This window comes from Engraulis encrasicolus, chromosome 15 (genome assembly GCF_034702125.1).
Source record: "Engraulis encrasicolus isolate BLACKSEA-1 chromosome 15, IST_EnEncr_1.0, whole genome shotgun sequence".
Taxonomy (NCBI): Eukaryota; Metazoa; Chordata; class Actinopteri; order Clupeiformes; family Engraulidae; genus Engraulis; species Engraulis encrasicolus.
The window spans coordinates 36,541,765-36,555,738 of record NC_085871.1 but is presented as its reverse complement, the minus strand read 5'-3'; the positions used below and the strand labels follow the sequence as shown (position 1 = coordinate 36,555,738).

Below are 13,974 nucleotides of genomic sequence, written 5' to 3'. Positions count from 1 at the left end.
CGGCTTGGTACTAGATGATGTGTGGGGGACAGGACAATTTGTTTGAATGTCTGGAAGTAGAAAAAGCAGAGAGGCCATTTTACTATACAAAAGACATGACTGAATATCTTTGGATGATTTTTAAATTAGTTTGAGACATTTAGCTGAATCTGTCTGTGAAAAATATAGTTCTAAAAAAAACATGACAATGCAAGTTTGATAAAATCATAATCATAATAAAAAAGTAATCGGCCACTTTCCTGGTAGGGGCCCTAGTAAGCACTCATACATGGGCAACTTTTATACGGCATGTTGCATATGGCACGTATCTCTCTGCCTTACATGCAGCCTATATGAGAAAAATGAGAAATGGGCATTTTTTATAGTGTGTCATGTAATAATAGTCCATATACTGAAAGTTTTAAATATATATTGTAGCGCCAAGGCCGCTAAGGCGAGGTGTCTGGGTGGGAATAAGGAAGGGATTAGAGGGATTAGATAGGACAGGTATTGATAAGGGGTGGGCTTAGCCTATTGATAAGGGTTCGAAGACGCTTAGTGTTTTTTTTTTATCATAGCTGAGAACATTTTAATCGAGGGTAGACGTGTGAAAGCGTAGTGGGGAGTTTATTTTAGTCTAACTGATAAATTTAGTGTTCATTGTTTGTTTTCTTGGGGGACACCTCCTTTTGACCACTTTAATCGAGGGCAGACATGTGAAAATGTAGTTGGGAGTTTAGTTTAGTCTAAGTGATTAGTTTAGTACAGTGTTTCTCAAACTTTTCCGGCCATTCCCCCCTTCAGAAGAAGGGTGTCTGTCTGCGCCCCCCCTCGAGCAAAATGGTTACGAAAATACAAATAAATAGGCCTTCGTAAAGTTTATTAGAGCCTAATATACACGTATATGGCCTATGATGTTCTCTAAATATTAGTGAATAAATGAACGAATATATTGTGATTGTAAAGTGAATGTGTTGACTTAATGGCAAAGCAGAAAAGTATTAAAAAAGAAAAACCTTCTGACTTCACGTGCCCCCCCTCCAATACCTCCGCGCCCCCCTTTGAGAAACACTGGTTTAGTATATGTATTAGGTTCATTATGTCTAACTGTTAAACTTAAACACTCTAGGTTTTCCTTGATTTGCCTTAAAGGTACACTCTGCAGGAAATGGCCAAAAAAGGTACTGCAACTATGCTGCTAATTGAAACTGGGCTGACTATTGCCAAATGTTATCCTTTCATGAAAGTTTACTAAGTGATAAACTAATATTTTCAAGTATGGCCCAAGTACAGTCATTTTTGCAGCTAAAATGGCTATTTCTGGAAATTCAAAATGGCGGAGTATGGAGAAGATCCCCCTTTTCACTTATGAAAAGTGCAATTCTTCCAGTCATGATGAATACTTAGAATTTGATGGTGGTGGTAAGTAGCCTATTCATGAAAAAGGTAGCATTAGTGAATGGGTAGCATGAAGTCTGGAAATAAACAACTAAAGTTTTTGTCTTTTACCTGACATGTTTCGACGGTGTTACTTCCGTCTTCATCAGAGGGTCACTGTGATGTTGATGAGTGACGTGCTTTAAAATCAGCTGATGTTAGCCAATAATGGCAGGTTGGTCACACCTCCTGCTGTTAGAGTTGTCCTCTTAGGATGGTGGTCCAGGTGTGTGAGAGCATGTATGCCCCCTTATCCCTGTTCATTATACTTGGGCTACGCTTTCTGGTCTCCATAGACTCCCTAATCCAGCGGTGGTATCTGTTGTTCTCTTGCTGTATGACTTTTGCCTTATCCCAGTCCATGATGATTTTAAAGCACGTCACTCATCAACATCACAGTGCCCCTCTGATGAAGACGGAAGTAACACCGTCTAAACATGTCCCCCACAAAAACAATGAAAACAAATCATAAACACTTTAGGTTTTCCTTTGCCTTAAGACATGTAAAAGTTTTTATCTTTTACCTGACATCTCCTTTTGCCCACATTTTAGACTGTGAGGGTAGGAAATAAACAAAGACAATAGGCAAAATTTTATTCGCTGCCCTCTTTGAAATGGCTATTGCTATATAGGCCTATGTGTGTGCGTGTTCGTGTGTGTGTGTGTGTGCGTGTGCGTGTGTGTGTATCTACCTTTTCCCTATTGGACTCAACATGAGGACTGCACATACTTTCAGACTGGCATTTCTTCTTAGACACGTGTTTGTGTGTTCATGTTTTGCTTATGGCATTCACCAGCGGCGTCTTGGGCAATGTTCATATAGGTCAAATTATCATTGCTTTGGATGACTTGGATGTTTAGAGTCAGTGAGTGTAATAAGTCCCACTATGCTGTACAAACGTTGGCCTGTCTAACAGATTGGAATGGTTGAGCAGAAAGAAAGCTGTGCAGAAATCAAACCGACGTCAAAACATACACACTGTGTCACAACCTGACAGCAGCAGGAATGAAATTGTGTGTGTGTGTGTGTGTGTGTGTGTGTGTGTGTGTGTGTGTGTGTGTGTGTGTGTGTGTGTGTGTGTGTGTGTGTGTGTGTGTGTGTGTGTGTGTGTGTGTGTGTGTGATTGTGCCTCCTGACTTGAAGGAATTACCATGGGTTACCGGTTCAGTAGACATTTTTATCACGGTCGGATTGCTTTCTCAATGCATGAAAGAGGAAATGTTTAGAGCAATAGGCTCTTCCCTATACAGTAGTTCCAAATTGATACGGTTGGAGTTTTCTAATTACTGCTGGTGCTAAATGTTTGTTTTTAGAAATAGTTTGTTTGTAGCTGTCGCTTCAGTCAGGTGAGAAATGAAAAAGTGCTCGAAGCTCTGAACGCTAATATACCCTCAATGCTAATTATGCTCAAATTCTTCCTCATCAAAACAGACTTGAATTAAGCCTAATCACTCAGAATCACCGTGCATGGTTCAATCAGTCTGGCATTTTGATTGAAATCTTGCAGCATCAATGATGTTTATTTGCTTTGTGGATGTTTTAATTCCGCCTCATGGTGTAGCCCCTTAATGCGCGCCGTACCTCCAGTGGCACGCTGTAATAGTCATTGAAATGTACCTACCATAGCACTACAATACTATGACACAAAACAGGCCCTTTAGTAATGCACCACGACTTGGTCATTACCATACTGGTAACAACAAATGTATAAAGCCGCGTCTTAAGGGGTTAAAGTAAAGTTTTGAGGTAGGCCTGCAGCCTCCTCATCCGCAGGTCATCATCAGCGGGTGGGGGAAAGTAGCTTGGAAAACATAATGCACTAGTATTGTCATTCATCTAATGAAGGCCCAAATCAATGTAAATGTTCATCGGTTCCAATATCTCTGTAGGCCTAGCATAGTGGCATGCAACCTGGAAAACACTTTTAGTGAAGTGATGTTACCATGACAATGGCCAGGAAATGTTCATGATTTCCTGTTTTCACAGTAAGATGTCTATGTCAACACACGCCTCTGTATGTACTGGTAGATTGCATGAGCTCTGATTGACATTTTCAGACTGTTTCTGTCTGTCGGCGTGTGTCAACAAAGCTATATGGACAGCGTGATAAGCATTGTGTCTTTTTCCGTCTACCTCGGAAACCACAGTAAAAAATGGAGTGTCAATATTGCAGTGTAAACGCATTTTCCTCTGAATAGAGTAGTTATAACAATAGGCAGAGTAAACTCGTCCAAATGGTAGTGTCAAAAGTGAGAGTAAAAAAGTGAGTGTCAACATTTCAGTGTAAATCTATTTTTCTCTTGATAGAGAGGTTATAACAATAGGCAGAGTAACTCCTCAGACAAAATAACTCTGCAGGGTGATGATTCCCCGCGAAAATTCTAGAACCGGAGCTGGAGCTGGCATGGCATGTTGGAAGTCGTTTCTCTCCCTGCGTGGTAAGTGGATTTGAATATTTATCGAGTTTTTGCTGTTTATGTTTATTTTTCAATACACTGATGCTGATGATAGACTACTGTATGTGTATTAGGTTAAATTAGGCATGCATATATGTAGGCTAGCCAATTAGTATTTTTCACTGATGCATTCGACTGCAATACTACGCTACATAGCTTTTAGAAGTAGGCTGATGAATAGTTGTTTTAAATGAAAACAAGATCCGACTGCATTTGCTTGCATGCTGACGGCGTGTGGTGTGGTGAGTATTGAAGTTTTCTCTTGTTTGCTGAGTTTGGGTTACCCTACCAAAATGTAGTGCTAAGCTAGCTAGCTTGACAACGTGGTTTTCCAGATTGTATGGGTTTCCCCCAATGGCATTAGCATTGCAACGGTTCAAAAGTTCACTTCAGAACGTGCCCAATGTTTTGCAAGGTGATGTGCTTGTGCTTAATTTGTGGCTCTGAAACCAGAAATGCTCGATGTTAACATTAAGAATATGTTAGTGTTGGGAACCGTTTACAGTTAAGTGCTCAGTTTTATGGTAAGTTGTAGATTTGAGAGATTCATCTACTCGTCCACCACATAGATTAGCACGCTAAACATTGCCCGCTCGTGGTTGATGCTTGATACCAGGAATGTTCTGTTTGGGCATGCGTGGACACACCTATAGTATTAGCCTAGAAATCTAGACGCCCCTAGTGGCCGCAAAATGAATTTGCTCCCGGGGGTAGGGGTTTTTGGCGCGGCCAGGCTAGTGTAGTATATAAAAGTGATTGTTGATTCGTCACGTAATATAGCTACATCTAGAACTAGTCCCTGCATGGCTTGCCAAGTCTTCGATGCCGGTAATCATACACATGCGTTAAATATGGGTTTGGTGTCAACTCTGGTGTTTTTGACTCATGCTGTAGTTGAGAACCACCGAGTTCTAGCGTTTCGCTTAGCCGGTGCAGCTTTCGTCAGTGCAGCTCAACAGAGGAAGAAGTGTGAGTGGAAGAGGAAAGGATGTATTGTTGTCGACGCGTTTCAGTTGCTTTGAAAGTTGTAGTAGTTGAGAGTCATCTGCTGACTAGCCTTTATTTTTGCAAGTTTGGTAAATGCAATCCAATTAATGGACGAGGAAGGGGATATGAGTGTGGAAAGGGTGTTGTGTGTGTACGCGCGCTGGCAGGCTCGCTCTGTCGTGTGTATGTGTGTGTGACCTGACGGCTGTTTTGTTTAGAACACCGGTGCAGCTGAAGGCCAGCGCAAATGGGTGAACCGAGGACAGAGTGTGATGGGGAAGGTGTGTGTGTGTGTGTGTGTGTGTGTGTGAGCGAGCGAGAGAGAGAGAGAGGGAGAGAGAGAGGCCGCGTGATTGGATACTGCAATTAGGAGCAATTTACCTGTTTTCCCATGTTTTGCTGAAGAATTATATGCAATCATCTATTTAACAGATGTTATGTGGATGTGTAGTGTTGAGGCAACTTAGTTGGCTTTAAGAAGTTCATAAGGACATGGAAAAGGATGACTGTGTTTCATGTTCTGATCAGTGCCTCCCATACAGGTATCCTACAAACCAGCTTGTTAGTGTTCCTGATCCAACTGTGTGAGTGTGTTAATGTGTGAATATGTTGACGGGAATTAACAGTTTCTCAACTTTCTCAAATTTAACAGAAAATGCTGTTGCGTGTCTCATTTGGTGGAGTGCAGAAGTACATAAAGATGCTTGAACTGACGTTTGATGATTTCTTGAGAGAAGGTTAGTCGCCTAATTTGAATTGAAAGTAGGCCTATCTTAATGTAGCTTAATGTAACTTAAAGTGGTGACATACTGCAATTATTTCTCATCAGATCATTTTGTGCACTGTTTATTTTTTACTCCAGTGAGTTTGAAGTTCAACATCCCCGAAGACAGATGGTTGGACCTCAAAGTTTATGACCAGTCTAACACAGAGGTAGACGCCGAGGTTTTTGAGGAGCTCGTAAAAGAGTTCCATGGACCTTTCCTAGTTTCATTGGCCAATGGAGCACCTGGTAAGTGTTGCCTACTTGCATATGATTTACACATACATCATTTAGGTGGAAGTGTTGAACTATGTAAGCCACTGCTTAGAAGCCATTGTTTAACACTTTTTTTTATGTATCTTATTATTTTTTTGCTACATTTTATTTGACCATGTGTTGGACAATGCTGTTGCAACTGTACACTGCACCTAGATATCTTTGTTTATTATCTAAATTTTGCTACTAATTACTTGTATACTGCTGTACTCTGTGCCAACCCCTTACTCTGTACTTGCTTGAATTTCCTCCTTGTAGGTCGCTCTGTTAAAAGGCGTCAGCTAAATGTAATGTAATGTAATTGTGTTAATATTTTCCAATGCTCAGGTAACCCTCAGTTCACATCATCTCCAGGGTCTACTGCATCTGACGACACAGTGATCCTCAACTTCTCCCTGCTTGAGCCAGCTGAGGAACCCCTTGAGCCAGCTGAGGAACCCGTTGCAGCCCAAGGCAGTCAACCTAAAAGGCCTTGCCGCATCAACTATGAAGCAAAAACTGTGAGTTTGTGGGTGTGGGTGGATATAGGGGGTTTAATTTGCACATCGTGTATGTATCTTGTTTGTTTCAGAATTACCAACAGTTTTTCAAAATACATTGCTGCATATATGAACAAAAGTCAAGAGACACCGCACACTGCTTACTTTTCTTTACTTTACTTTATTTTTTAGAGCGAACAACGCGTTTCGCCCAATGCGTCATCAGGTTCGCTCTATAGAGCCATAGAGCGAACCTGATGACGCATTGGGCGAAACGCGTTGTTCGCTCTAAAAAATAAAGTAAAGTAAAGAAAAGTAAGCAGTGTGCGGTGTCTCTTGACTTTTGTTCATTGATTCACCTCCTCCTGCCTCACACCTGCACCTGCATTGCTGAAGGGTTATGCACAAGGACTCTCATACTTACATTGCTGCATATGTTATCTTTTAGCTGATTGAAAAAATCCTGACTACAAAGCCTGGAGGTGACCGTATCATCGAGGAGTATGCAAAAACAAAATCAATCACAGATTCAACCAGAAGACGGCTCATCAACATACTTGCTGCAGAAATGACGGAAACACATGGGTAAGTATAGGTCAAATGTGTTATCATGAGACAGTTAAACATCATTGCAATTATTGTTTCGATTATGGTGTTCAGTGTCCTCTAATAATGTTGTTTATTGAATACACCAGGACCTCGCCGCCGCGGAGTGTGAAAGTGATGTATGCACAGGGGATTATTGCTCTGTTTCCATATCTTGAAGACCCATACTCACAGAATGGCTATGTAAGTAAAGGTTTTACAATATATCACCCCTTCAAACTGTTGCTTGTTTGAATGGTAACGCTTTATTTTAGTGTTACATCTATAACCACGAATACATACAATGTTAATGCCGGTATAAGTAACTTGTAAGGCATGTACTAAGCAAAATCAAACATTTGTTAGGCATGTATTCGCAAATGTCTTGTTCATGCACAATTAGGGATTTATTACCAATATAACCTTAGTAAGGACCTAACAAATGTTTGATTTTGCTTAGTACATGCCTTACAAGTTACTTATACAGTATACAGGCATTAACATTGTATGTGCTAGTGCTAATAGATGTAACACTAAAATAAAGTGTTACCGTATGAGTGTACATTATACTGTGCATACTGTATATTATACATAGGAACACTACTACGATCCGGAAAGTGGTTCAGGATACATTGCATGGCGGTTGAAGACCATTCAACGAAAGGCTTCTGAGGAAAGAGTTCCAGCAGTTAAATCTCCTAAAGGTAACATTTATAATGTGGGTGAATGGTCAACCTATGAAGTGTGTTTAAAGGAAGATATACAACTGTGCAGTTCTAAACATTAACAACAAAATTGTTTTGTTTTAAAGTGGGTGGGCCAGGCCATGGACGTACTACACCCTTTACTGCCGAAGTCCTGACTGATGAGGAAGTGGAATCCGCTATCGCTGTGTTGAGACATTCTGCTGATGAGGAAACCATCCGTGAAAAAATGAAAACCACCTTCAGTTATCGCCAAGCAATGGTCAATGACCATGACAAATCTGCAGAGGTCTTCTCAGTTTTTCCACGGTTCCTGGACACACCAGGACTGGTAAGACATCTAGTTCTACATTCATTATATGTCTGTAATGGTATTTTTTAGATAGTCTAGGTGTAATGTATGCGTATTGTCTATGTCTCATTGTCTATGTCAAATTGTCTATGTCCACACCTAAAGTCTACGTCTATGTCTGCATGGGAAAGTAAGAAATGTTATTTCAAATTCTTTGTATGACCAGTAATGTAAAGAAATCGACAATAAAGACGACTTGACTTGACTTGATTGAAGAGTGAGGCCTATTGTAAAATGTTGCACAAGGTACTGACTTCAGTTGTCCTCCATTTCGTATTCTTTTTCCTTTTCAAATTACAGGTAGAGCAGGATTTCAGACTGATGTTTGGCGAGCAGACTGCCAATAAATTCCTGGAGCGATGGCCTACCACTTTCAGGGCAAGAGTCATTAAGGAAAGCCATGGACTGGTCCCCTCCACAGACCTTCTTGATTTGATGCACAATGCTGAGACATCCACTGAAGTTGAAAATGGTAAGTCTTTGAATGTGGAGAAGCATGTTGCTAAATATATTGAGGACGGTGGAAAAGTATGGCTGAATGTTAACATGATGCTTGTTTGACTTAAGGCTGGGACAGTGATACGTCTGCCATCATACTGCTGCTACATCTGCTACCGCCATCCGCACAGGGACGCAAGAAGCCAGGGAAGATATCAGCATCTAATGCAGTGGATCACCTCATCAAATTCCAAAAGGTACACTAGAATTATATTTAACAATGAATCAAGTCCTCCCACCACCCCTCCACTCCAACAACACTTCATACCCCATACATGAAGCCTTTCCTTAGACCAGACTAGACCACCACCGTCCCCCCGGCACACACACACACACACAAACACACACACCATTTATAGTCGGGGAGTATAGTATAGTATAGTATGCCCTTTATTATCCCGTCATGGGGAAATTCATTTGTTGCAGCAGTAACATACAGATTGTGCAAAAACAGCAGACAGCATACATACAACACAGGACCAGGAGGTTAAAAAAGTATATATAAGATAGATAAAAATAGAGAGTGATGTCATGTTATTGTTCTAATAAATTGTGTTATTGAATGTGTTTTGTCACAGACGGGAACAAGCCTGCAGCAGCATCTAGACAACATCACTGAAAGCCGTCAGCCCTACCTCCTTGCACAGGGACCCACAAAAAGCAGCATTCACTCCTTCTTCATTGCCATCGACAAGCACGCACTTCCATGCCAAGGCACCACCTCAGTCGGAGCCCTGGATGAACTCTTCAAGGCCCACTTTGTCTTTGGTACATCTTACAGTCCTGCCTTGAACAACTTTTTCACTTTTCTCCAAACTTCCATTTACAACATTGATGTAGGGAAAACTAAGGAAACGCCAAGAATTGCAGAGTTACGAGCTAGAATGGTGCGTTAGACTCAAAGGATAACTTAAGCCACTATCAACATGCAGCTGTAATGCTCACACTACCCTGGAATTGTCAGTACCTGAGATTTTTTTCCAGCCTTTTCTGAGATCCTGGTCATTGTAATGGGGGCAGGTGTTTGTTTACATTAAAAAAAAAAAACATCTTGATTTATTCCCAAAAACATTAAAAAGGTTATGCAACATCAGCAGACAACTAACAACCAGTGATACCTCTTGAGAAAATATTTGTAGTAGGCCTATGTTAAGAATTTTTAAAAAGTAAACAAAAGCTGCCCCCATTACAATAGCTCAGATTTCTGAAAGAAAAAAATTGACATCACCGGGTTCTGACAAGTCAAGGGTAGCGTGAGCAATGCAACAGCTTATTGAAATTGACTGAAGTGGTCCTTTAAAGTGACACTGTCCCATTTTTGGAAAAAGCTTATTTTACACCTCCCCTTGGTTTTACCGGTCTCGTATACTTTCAACCGTTCTCGGGTTATGGGAGTGCAAATTTTACCTCCAAGCTAGCAGTTAACATTGAGTCCTATGACACCAGCTGGTTTCATAGGACTCAATGTTAACTGCTAGCTTGGAGGTAAAGTTTGCACTGCCATACCCAGAGAACAGTTGAAAGTAAAGGAGAACGGTAAAACCCTATTATTGAACTCAAGGGGAGGTGTAAAATAATGTAAAATAATTTCCAAAAATGGGACAGTATCACCTTAAACAATTTAGTGCTTTCTAAATGATCTTGGTGGAGTAAACGAACAATCTTGGAAGGCATCTCAAATTATTACATGGGCTCTGTACGGGAAGGACTCTTTATCTTCAATGTGGCCAAGTGGGATGCTCATGTTTGTTCAATAGTTGTTGTTGTTTTTTTTTGTTTGGGGAGGGGGGGGGGTTGCGCAAGTGAGCAAGTGCCATGTGAATAGTGTGTGTGTTATTGCTGATGTTGAATCACCACACTGTCAAAGTATTTGGGGTAGTGGTAATGCAAATCCAGCAGAACAGCCATATGGGGCAGAAGTTGAGTCAGAGCCAGCATTATCCTCACAGCACCTTGTAAATAATTGTGCCTCTGTCATTTCTGTTGGGACTACTTTTGGAAGATATTGTCCAGAAAATTCATGAGCATGCAAAAGAGTGTGTCATTCAGTTGTGATCATACAGGACAAAAAGGTGCTGCTCACCATACCTTTATTTACAGAAGCTGTTCAAGAACATTTATTTGCTTCTGAAGTGACTCGGACAAAGATTTTGTTGCTTTTCCAAAAAGAAAAAAAGATTTTGTTGCTTTTCATGTTGATGATCTTCCTTATCCAAGAATGGAGAGAATGACTCGCTATGTACATTGAACCACATTGTTTTCTCCGAGGAGTTATTGGCAAATAAATGCTGCTACAGTACTTTGATTGTATGTATTTTCTTATGTTATAGCAGTTAAAAGCAATACTATTTCAGTAGTATAATGTACACTATATAGTGTATTTTAAAAATGGAAACTACTCAATGTGGTGAATTAATTTTATATAAAATGAAATAAATATACACTATGTGGTGTATTTTAATAATGGAAACTACTGTATGTAGTGAACTAATTTTATATAAAATGAAATAAATATACACTATGCGGTGTATTTTAATAATGGAAACTACTCTATGTAGTGAAATAATTTTATATAAAATGAAATAAATACACACTATGTAGTGTATTTTAATAATGGAAACTACTCTATGTAGTGAACTAATTTAATATAAAATGAAATAAATATACACTATTTAGTGTATTTCAATAATGGAAACTACTCTATGTAGTGAAATAATTTTACTCTGGCAGTGTAAAGAGATCAGTGTTTTTACACATTTCATTGTCAATTTCGACACAATGTAGAGTCAGATTAACTCTGAAAATCTTACACTGTCTATAGTGTTAAATATTTTTACACACCTCATTGTTAATTTTGACACAAAATAGAGTAAAATTAACTCTAAAAATCTTACACTGGCCAAAGAGTAAATTTTACACTATTTTTGAGCGGGACCAAATGTTATCTGACAGGGGGTTAAATTTAACTCTTAAAGAGTAAAATTGACACTCCAGTTTTTACTGTGCAGGACCCCTATTGCTGTCTGTAAACACTTGCCAGAAAAGAACAGTGCTTTTCAGTCCTTACAAAGTCAGTCTCCCATGCAGTGAAGTACACCAGTACTTGGATACACCAGGTACACCAGTACAAGGCTGCTATACTGCCCTACAAGGGCAAAGTGCAATATAAATATATTACTTTGTCAAAATAGAGTCTAGACTGAAAATGATTAGACCTCATTTAGCTTGTGACACAGCAATATGTGTATCTCTAAAATGGGACATATTTGGACCACAAGGCTTAATCAAATCAGCGGTAACTACAATATCCAACCTAATACTAGTACTTTGAAGGCCTTTTTTCTCAGTTTCAATGTTGGCGTAGTTACTGCACTTTGCCTTTGTACGTCAGAATTCAACTTATTCCTGTTCGGCAGGGCAGCCGACCCTGTGTGTGTCCATTGTCCCGGGCACAGGGAGAGAGTGGCCGAGGAACTGGGTCCAGCGCAAGCCATCAGCAGCAGCCTTGTCTGTGTATGTATGAGCATGTTCAACTTGATCAATTGTAACCACTGCCACTCACAATGAAGACTCTGCAGAACTGGGACCCCAGGACATTACATGGGGAGGGCTTCAGATGATTTTTGTCCTGGGTCCAGCAAAAGCTGTCAGTGGTCCCGAGTATTCACTTCTGGCACATGTGATGGGTTACAGGACAAGCAGACAGGAGGAGCGTGCACCAGGGGGTCAGGATTTGGCTGATTAGCTTAGCCGATTAGCAAGGCACTTCCTCGTCGCAATTCCGCCACTACTTTGCTCAAAGAGGGTGGACGCGATTGGTGGGTGCGCAAGTTTAGTGTTGGGCACACAAACCTATACAGTTGTGTGGTTGAGCACCTCCATGCATACAATGCCCGTCTTCCATATGTCTTTCTGGTCAATCGTAAGCCAGTCGTTAACGTGGCACGTAATTGGCTGAGTAAACTGGTGGCGGAAACGACTCCATCTTTGAAGCTGAAAAATTCATTCAATTTTGGCTGAATTCACTAGCCTAGCATTTCCCATTGAAATGACTGGAGGCGGGACTTATTCACTCTCTCCAGTTCTTCTACTACCTCCATGGCGTGCACACAGACATATATTGGGGGGCAGGTGCTGAAGGGAGGTGGGGTGTGGAGGCTGTTGAGGACATGTGGAACTTCCGGCTGCCTCTTTAGGCTATAAGACGCTTTATATTCACATGTTTTTGATCGTGAAGCATTGTCAACACGGAGCACAGTACATTGTGACAAAAAACTTTCAAAAAAGAACTTTCAAAAAGGACATTTTTTTGTCCAGTAGGGCGAAGGGGCAGATGCTTTAGCACCACCCCATCCCTATCTGTGCATGCCTTTGCATGCAGAGGCTCCTTGCTAACATTTCTCCATTCATCAAAATGGTAGGCCTAAATGTTTTCTACGAGGGTGATGAGTCTGCTAAGTGTTAACAATCCTAACAAGAACCAGAAGGAGAGAACACATCACTCCTGTCTTGGCAGACCTGCACTGGTTGCCTGTATCATACAGAATTGACTTTAAGATTCTGCTGACAATATTTAAAGCATTAAATGGACTTGCCCCCAGTTACATCTCTGACATGCTCTCTTTTTATGCCCCTGCTCGAGCTCTCAGGTCCACTGATACCAAGCTGCTAAGGACTCCCACCCCCCCACCCCCCCCCCCCCCCCCCCCCCCCCCCCCCCCCCCCCCCCCCCCCCACCCCCCCTCACCCACCCACCCCCCCACCCCCCCCCCCCCACCCCCCCCCCCCCCCCCCCCCCCCCCCCGCAAAAGAAGATTGGCGACGCCACGTTCGTGTGCTATGCGCCCAAGAGATGGAATGCCCTCCCCATCGAGATCCGATCTGCCAGCTCCGTCGACTCCTTCAAGAAGCAGCTGAAGACCCACCTTTTCACCCTTTCCCACTCCTAGCAGCCAAGGCGTCACAGCGTCCCAGCTGCCGCAGCGTCCTTACTGTTCACAACCAGCCCTGCAGGGGGATCCCCTAGGTGGCCGCTGGTCTCTGCCTGAGGTTTCTTCCTGGCTGGGTTTTTTTCATTGACCTCATTGAGCTTTTTCCCCCTACAAACTATGAATCAAGCGAAAGGGAGTTTTTCCTCACCCCTGATGCCACCAGGGACCGCATCTGACCGCATCCCAAATTCAGTGTGACTACCTATGACTTACACCTCTAAGAATCCTGGTCCCAACCTGTTGTGTTTGTCACTTTCACAACATACATAATCCACTCGGACACCGAAGTAAAGTAAAGGTTGCCTTTATCTAGGTACTTGGAAACACCAAAACAGACATCTTTTGCTTGGTCATTTTGATGTTTCACAATAGTTACAATAACAGCGGCTATCTCTTCACTTTTAATCCAAGGCCCTTCGGCCTAACGAGATCAGTGGGCAGGCAGGCACACACACACACACACACA

The 13,974-nt window shown here is 41.6% G+C and overlaps 1 protein-coding gene across 1 annotated transcript; it reads left to right on the top strand.

Moving 5' to 3' along the window:
* The first annotated feature begins 3,596 nt into the window (after positions 1-3,596).
* LOC134464627 (uncharacterized) lies at positions 3,597-9,914 on the top strand. The gene is made up of 11 exons (XM_063218025.1): positions 3,597-3,855; positions 5,513-5,597; positions 5,723-5,872; positions 6,227-6,399; positions 6,827-6,963; positions 7,074-7,167; positions 7,559-7,667; positions 7,775-7,998; positions 8,320-8,491; positions 8,587-8,714; positions 9,096-9,914. Exons 2-11 carry the CDS (start codon positions 5,516-5,518, stop codon positions 9,411-9,413), a joined length of 1,587 nt encoding a protein of 528 aa, XP_063074095.1. The 5' UTR covers positions 3,597-3,855; positions 5,513-5,515; the 3' UTR covers positions 9,414-9,914.
* The last annotated feature ends 4,060 nt before the right edge of the window (positions 9,915-13,974 follow it).